The 7,757-nt window shown below is 32.5% G+C and overlaps 1 protein-coding gene across 4 annotated transcripts in view; it reads left to right on the top strand.

Annotated features, from left to right (window-relative positions):
* dpydb (dihydropyrimidine dehydrogenase b) overlaps positions 1-7,757 on the top strand; it is a 168,681-nt gene that overhangs the window by 57,615 nt on the left and 103,309 nt on the right. For all 4 annotated transcript variants that reach the window (XM_016284786.1, XM_016284785.1, XM_016284783.1 and 1 more), the window contains one exon: positions 2,326-2,413. In XM_016284786.1, coding sequence (XP_016140272.1) covers positions 2,326-2,413 — 88 coding nt within the window. The remainder of the gene's footprint in view (positions 1-2,325; positions 2,414-7,757) is intronic.

The following is a 7,757-nucleotide window of genomic DNA, read 5'->3' on the forward strand; positions in this document are numbered from 1 at the left end:
ATTTCATCTTGATAAACAAAATATATCAGTTTCCAATCATTGCTGTGGATAGGCATCATGAACTTTTGCGGAGAATCATGGGTAAGGTACAGAGCAGATTCTGGTAAGAAAACAATCAAAAACATTGTAAGAAAAGTGACACGAGTCATGAGATATAAATGAGAAAACACCCTTCAGTCTTGCTATAATAATACATTTTTGCTGCATCATGAAATAAATCAGGAATCTGGTTTTGAGTGAAATAAGTATTAATAGATATATTTGTTAAGCATTTATAACATGTGAGTTAAAAATGGCTCACTATTTGGCAGGTATTGCATTAAAATCACCCTTTTACTCATACATTTATAACTGCTTATTAATGATTTATAATGCATTTGTAAGTGAGTTATTAGTCATTTATTAACACCTTTATAAACCCATTATAAAGGGAACCTTAATGTAAAGAGTTACCAATATTTTTTTTTTATTTATGATAAGTTGCTATTAGATATAAACTTTGGTTATTGACCAAAAGTAAAGAAATGTATGTTAAAAAATATTTCAATTTCAAATAAATTGTTCTGTTAATCTTTCTATCATTGATTCGTGAAAAAAAAGTTACACAGTTATTTCCACAAAAAAATATAAAGTAGGATAACTGTTTTAAACATTGATAATAATTAGAAATATTTATAAAGCACCAAATCAGAATGATTTCTGAAGACTCATGTGACACTGTAGACTTGAGTAATGGCTGCTGAAAATTCAGCTTTGCCATCACAGAAATAAATTACATTTTAAATTATATTTCAATAGAAAACATTAATTTAAAATGTTATATTTTACAGTGTTACTGTTTATACTGCATTATTGATCAAATAAATGTAGCCTTGATGAGCATAACAAACTTCTTTCAATATAATATAAAAAATTCACACCGACTCCAAACTTTTGAACAGTAGTTTATATCGGCCATTATTGGATATATAATTGTGCTGTTAATTTTGTTTGTTTTTACTATCTTTAAAACACTAATAATTTAATAACACTGTAAAATGTAATCTTTAGCAAATCTCAAAATAAATAAAAAATAGTTACCAATATTTTTTATTTATTTATGATAAGTTGCTATTAGATATAAACTTTGGTTATTGACCAAAAGTAAAGAAATGTATGTTAAAAAATATTTCAATTTCAAATAAATTGTTCCGTTAATCTTTCTATCATTGATTCGTGAAAAAAAAGTTACACAGTTATTTCCACAAAAAAATATTAAGTAGGATAACTGTTTTAAACATTGATAATAATTAGAAATATTTATAAAGCACCAAATCAGAATGATTTCTGAAGACTCATGTGACACTCTAGACTTGAGTAATGGCTGCTGAAAATTCAGCTTTGCCATCACAGAAATAAATTACATTTTAAATTATATTTCAATAGAAAACATTAATTTAAAATGTTATATTTTACAGTGTTACTGTTTATACTGCATTATTGATCAAATAAATGTAGCCTTGATGAGCATAACAAACTTCTTTCAATATAATATAAAAAATTCACACCGACTCCAAACTTTTGAACAGTAGTTTATATCGGCCATTATTGGATATATAATTGTGCTGTTAATTTTGTTTGTTTTTACTATCTTTAAAACACTAATAATTTAATAACACTGTAAAATGTAATCTTTAGCAAATCTCAAAATAAATAAAAAATATTTCATACTGTACATTATAATGTTGTGATGCAGAAACTCACATGTAGCATTCAAAACAACTCGTTTTTTTTTTTTTTATATATTGGCAGATGAAATTATCAACTTATGAGTATCAGTCAAAATTTCAGTATTAGTCCATTCCGTTTCCTTTACCTTGCATATAGTTTTTTATTAATGTCATGTAAGCTGTCTATGTTGGCATCTGTCTAATTTAACTGGCTTCTACCAGGTGACAGATGAATTACTGTGCAATATTGTACAATCTGATTTATATTGTTAGCTGTGCTTTATTATTTGCATTTGGCGTTCCCCTGTGGCCCGTGACCCTTTAAGAATTGACCTGTGACCCACCGCCTGTGAACCACGGGTCTATTTGTCATTTGTACTCCAACACATAGCGGCACATGTGACCATAGAATCACTCTGTTTGCACTAATGTATCATAACTATACTCGTCTGTATACTGCCGTTACAAAGGTTGCGGGATGATTGATGTAATTATGTCCTGGAATTCACAGCAGCATAGAATAATTGACGCTAACATCCTCTTTATGTGAATAATACAGACAGATGGAGGCAGCTGAGACAGATGCAGTGTGGATGTTTTGTTTTTTTTCTGACAGGTTGTTCTTGAGAAGGGACTGGGGAAGAACGGGATGACTCTGACCTCGCTGAAGGAAAAGGGCTTCCAAGTGGTCTTTGTTGGCATTGGTCAGTCCCTCTTCTTTTACCTATTTTGTGTGTGCTCACCTGTGCATGTCTTTTTTCTTTATTTGAATAAAACTGTCACGTGCTTGCTGACATCCTGTGCCGATAAACTAATTAGTCCCTGAATTAAAAAAATCAGTGTTCTCCTCCATTGGAGGTCACTCTGTGACGTAAAAACTCTTTTTTTTTACTCTCACAGGAAGCACATAACCCCTGTCCTCGTTTCCCTTGATATCTAACTGGCCTGTCTGTGTAATGCTCCCTGTTTCATTGTCTCTTTTTTCTGTCTTCCTGCATGTCTTGTATTCTGCCTTGCTCTCCATCACCCCATCTATTCTGTGTCCTTCAATATGTTATTCATTTTTGAACACACACACACTCACACACTCACTCTTTGTTAAATGGCACATTCATTATTCCATCCAGACATGATGTCCATATTTAACCTTAAAGAGATCACCAATAAATGAGAAAAGTGGTTCAGAGTTACCAATAAATGAGAGTTCTGTTATTTTTTTGTCACAAAAATGTATAATATGACTTTTTCATCAATAGAACACATAAGGAAATTGTTTTTTAATTAACTGGAAATTCACCACGTCTATTTTCTTAATGCATGTTTCTACTGTGAACGATTCATCCACGCGTCTTTAATTTTATTTATTTATTTATTTATTTATTTATTTGTTATAACTTGATCTTCCATTTAAATGTCATTTCATTTAATCATTTAATCCACTTCCCTTTCTTACAATCTACCGCTACCCTCACGATATCATAAAAAGGTCTAATACATCTCTATTTGAAGCTGTATTTGTGTGAGGAACAGAACAATTTATTTATTTATTTTTTAAATCATCTTTATCTCTCTTCAAAGTTCTTGCGAGAAGTAGCATTTAACCTTAAAGAGATCACCAATAAATGAGAAAAGTGGTTCAGAGTTCAGTAAATGAGAGTCACAAAAATGTATAATATGACTTTTTCATCAATAGAACACATAAGGAAATTGTTTTTTAATTAATTGGAAATTCACCACGTCTATTTTCTTAATGCATGTTTCTACTGTGAACGATTCATCCACGCGTCTTTAATTTTATTTATTTATTTATTTATTTATTTATTTGTTATAACTTGATCTTCCATTTAAATGTCATTTCATTTAATCATTTAATCCACTTCCCTTTCTTACAATCTACCGCTACCCTCACGATATCATAAAAAGGTCTAATACATCTCTATTTGAAGCTGTATTTGTGTGAGGAACAGAACAATTTATTTATTTATTTTTTAAATCATCTTTATCTCTCTTCAAAGTTCTTGCGAGAAGTAGCGAAGTCTGATTCATAGGGAATTGTTCTTTTCAGTCAGACCTTTTCAATTAATCAATTGATCCAGTTCACAAACCACAAAGTCACAGCTGTTAACAGCTCACTGGAGAGGAAGATCATCAATAAATAATGACTTAATTTTTCTGCGTCTCACAGAATTGTTGTATAACTTCGGAAGCCTTGGAATATGGTGCATGAGTTGTGTGGACCACATTCATGGTGCTTTTTATGGGCATTTTTTAAGCGTGAAAACTATTTATTCTAATTTGAAAAAGATCGACCAGTACATTATTCAAAATATCTTTTTGTGTTCCACAGAAGAAAAAAGGACACACTTTAGTATAGGGACCAATTCTCACTATTAATTAGTTGCTTATTAGCATGCTTATTATTAACATAGTCATTGTTTATTAGTACTTACAAAGCACATATTCTGCATAACCATATTCTACATCCTTAATCCTACCCAATACCTAAATTTAACAACTACCTTACTTACTATTAATAAGCAGCAGATTAGGAGTTTATTAATGCAAAAAGTCATAGTTAATGGTTTGTTGGTGAGAATTGGACCTAAAAATAAAGTGTGTCCGAGAAAAGTAATATAAGTTTAAATGGACATGAGGTCAAGTAAATGATGACAGAATTTCAACTTCTTCAACTAATCCTTTAATGCTGTGTTTTTTTTCGCACAGAAAGAAATATGTCCGTTGAGTCATTTTGCCTTTTATTTTTATTAAAGTAAGGAGATATTGTGTGCATTGGTGTATTGATTTGCCCTGTTTCATTGTCTCTTTTTTCTGTCTTCCTGCATGTCTTGTATTCTGCCTTGCTCTCCATCACCCCATCTATTCTGTGTCCTTCAATATGTTATTCATTTTTGAACACACACACACTCACACACTCACTCTTTGTTAAATGGCACATTCATTATTCCATCCAGACATGATGTCCATATTTAACCTTAAAGAGATCACCAATAAATGAGAAAAGTGGTTCAGAGTTTTTATTTATTTATTTATTTATTTATTTATTTATTTATTTATTTATTTATTTATTTATTTATTTATTTATATGTTATAACTTGATCTTCCATTTAAATGTCATTTCATTTAATCATTTAATCCACTTCCCTTTCTTACAATCTACCGCTACCCTCACGATATCATAAAAAGGTCTAATACATCTCTATTTGAAGCTGTATTTGTGTGAGGAACAGAACAATTTGTTATAACTTGATCTTCCATTTAAATGTCATTTCATTTAATCATTTAATCCACTTCCCTTTCTTACAATCTACCGCTACCCTCACGATATCATAAAAAGGTCTAATACATCTCTATTTGAAGCTGTATTTGTGTGAGGAACAGAACAATTTATTTATTTATTTTTTAAATCATCTTTATCTCTCTTCAAAGTTCTTGCGAGAAGTAGCGAAGTCTGATTCATAGGGAATTGTTCTTTTCAGTCAGACCTTTTCAATTAATCAATTGATCCAGTTCACAAACCACAAAGTCACAGCTGTTAACAGCTCACTGGAGAGGAAGATCATCAATAAATAATGACTTAATTTTTCTGCGTCTCACAGAATTGTTGTATAACTTCGGAAGCCTTGGAATATGGTGCATGAGTTGTGTGGACCACATTCATGGTGCTTTTTATGGGCATTTTTTAAGCGTGAAAACTATTTATTCTAATTTGAAAAAGATCGACCAGTACATTATTCAAAATATCTTTTTGTGTTCCACAGAAGAAAAAAGGACACACTTTAGTATAGGGACCAATTCTCACTATTAATTAGTTGCTTATTAGCATGCTTATTATTAACATAGTCATTGTTTATTAGTACTTACAAAGCACATATTCTGCATAACCATATTCTACATCCTTAATCCTACCCAATACCTAAATTTAACAACTACCTTACTTACTATTAATAAGCAGCAGATTAGGAGTTTATTAATGCAAAAAGTCATAGTTAATGGTTTGTTGGTGAGAATTGGACCTAAAAATAAAGTGTGTCCGAGAAAAGTAATATAAGTTTAAATGGACATGAGGTCAAGTAAATGATGACAGAATTTCAACTTCTTCAACTAATCCTTTAATGCTGTGTTTTTTTTCGCACAGAAAGAAATATGTCCGTTGAGTCATTTTGCCTTTTATTTTTATTAAAGTAAGGAGATATTGTGTGCATTGGTGTATTGATTTGATTTGAGAAATTCAAACATTCCTCAAGAGTGACTGTGTACTTTGTGCTTCTTTCTTCTCCTTATAATTAAAAGGAATACGTATCATTTATTATGTTTGAATAGCACTACTTTTTGTTAGCTAAGCTTCATTGTTATTGAGACGGGCGAGTCTCAGAACTGCTCTGGGATTTCTTTTTCTCATAAAGCAACGGCAATAAGCTGGGAATCATAAAGGAAATGATTACATTTGCGCCTCTGTGATATTTTTTCACCACTTCTCTCATGTTGTCTCTAATGTCAGCCTCTACCGTGATTGACATGCAAATGTGTACCTTTGCCTTTGAGAGAGAGAAATGGTTGAAAAACACAGATAAGGATGTTTCTTTTCAGCCTGTAAAAATATCCGGCGTGTTCCACGCACACCCTTTTTTGTCATTTTATCATGTGATTGCCATGTCGTACGCTCCCCAGCTCAGTAATGGCTATCATCAAAATATACATTTTTGGACTGTTGCCTTGAAAATATTGTTTTCTGTGTACACCCACCACAAAATCGTTCACAATGGAGGCAATTAAGCCCGGAATGCTTTAAGGTTAGCAGCAGTCATTTGGGTTTATCTGAAGCATTGAAAAAGATGAATGCAGCTTCTAAACTACACCATATGGGTTAGGCAGATTGGTCTAGATGTTCAGTTCTAATGAATATGACTCTGAGGAGGTCTTCCTGAGGTCAGAGTGAATATCATAGTGTCACATTAGTTGAGTTTCCTACAAAAGCTTATGAAATGCCAGGAGTTGCCTAATAAATATAATATTTTCTTAGATTAAAGAAAAGATTTTCTCAGTGTCACTTTATATTAACTTTAATTAAAAACTTTACCATTACTGCATTATGTAATGCTTACAAATCATTAGTTTGACAGCTAGAAATAAGTTCATAGTTAGAAATGTCATTTATATTTTAAATGCTATATTTTTTAGGTATATTCTCCATGGACTTCCTGGAGTGCCTTCGGGGACTCCTGGGGGAAAACTCTGGATTTAAGGCAATCACTGTCAGGGAAGGTTCACGACAGTTCACGATAAATAAAGTTATTGTCTATCAAAAAAAAGAGTCGGCTCACAATCGCCTAAACGAGTCGTCAGGAATTAGAATCTTATTCTGTTACGGCTCTACGTCACGAAGTAACACATTTGCATAATGTCTGCCCACGTTCTTCGTGGCCAACTTGCCCGCCCACAAACAGTAAAATTTCTGTGTGTTAACATCATGTCGAGAAGACGCTGTATCCTACGCTGTGAGAGTAAATTTGTTTTATCACATCTTATAATTACCATAAACTTGTTAACACTTGACACTTACCACTGAGAAACGTCCTGCTCCAGTCGTGCTTGCAAATCAGTCTCTTGTCGATCAGCCACATCAACCGTTTCATCATCAGACTCCGGCTCGAATTGGTAAGCTACAATCGATACCATCTTTTCTAAGTATTGACAAGTCTCCAGGGCTGTCATTCTGTCATGGCAATGGGTGTTTCGTTTTATGGGTGTTTACGCTGTACGCGGTAGACCAATCCAGAGCCAATCTCTCTACGGCTCTGGACCAATCACATAGGACTGTGCCATCTGACCAATCACAGCAGTGAGGACTCACGGAAAGGAGGGGTTTAGAGAGACTGATTCTTTGAACTGATTTGCACGAGTCTTTTACGAATAATTTAGAAATTAGGTAAAATTAAATCTATTTTTTGAGAAAACGAGCATGTTTTTTGACATTGCATGCATGTAAACCTGTTTTAGGAGACTCATAAAACAATATTAGCAACCTTA

The sequence above is a fragment of the Sinocyclocheilus grahami genome, unplaced genomic scaffold, assembly GCF_001515645.1.
Source record: "Sinocyclocheilus grahami isolate Dianchi unplaced genomic scaffold, SAMN03320097.WGS_v1.1 scaffold188.1, whole genome shotgun sequence".
Lineage (NCBI taxonomy): Eukaryota > Metazoa > Chordata > Actinopteri > Cypriniformes > Cyprinidae > Sinocyclocheilus > Sinocyclocheilus grahami.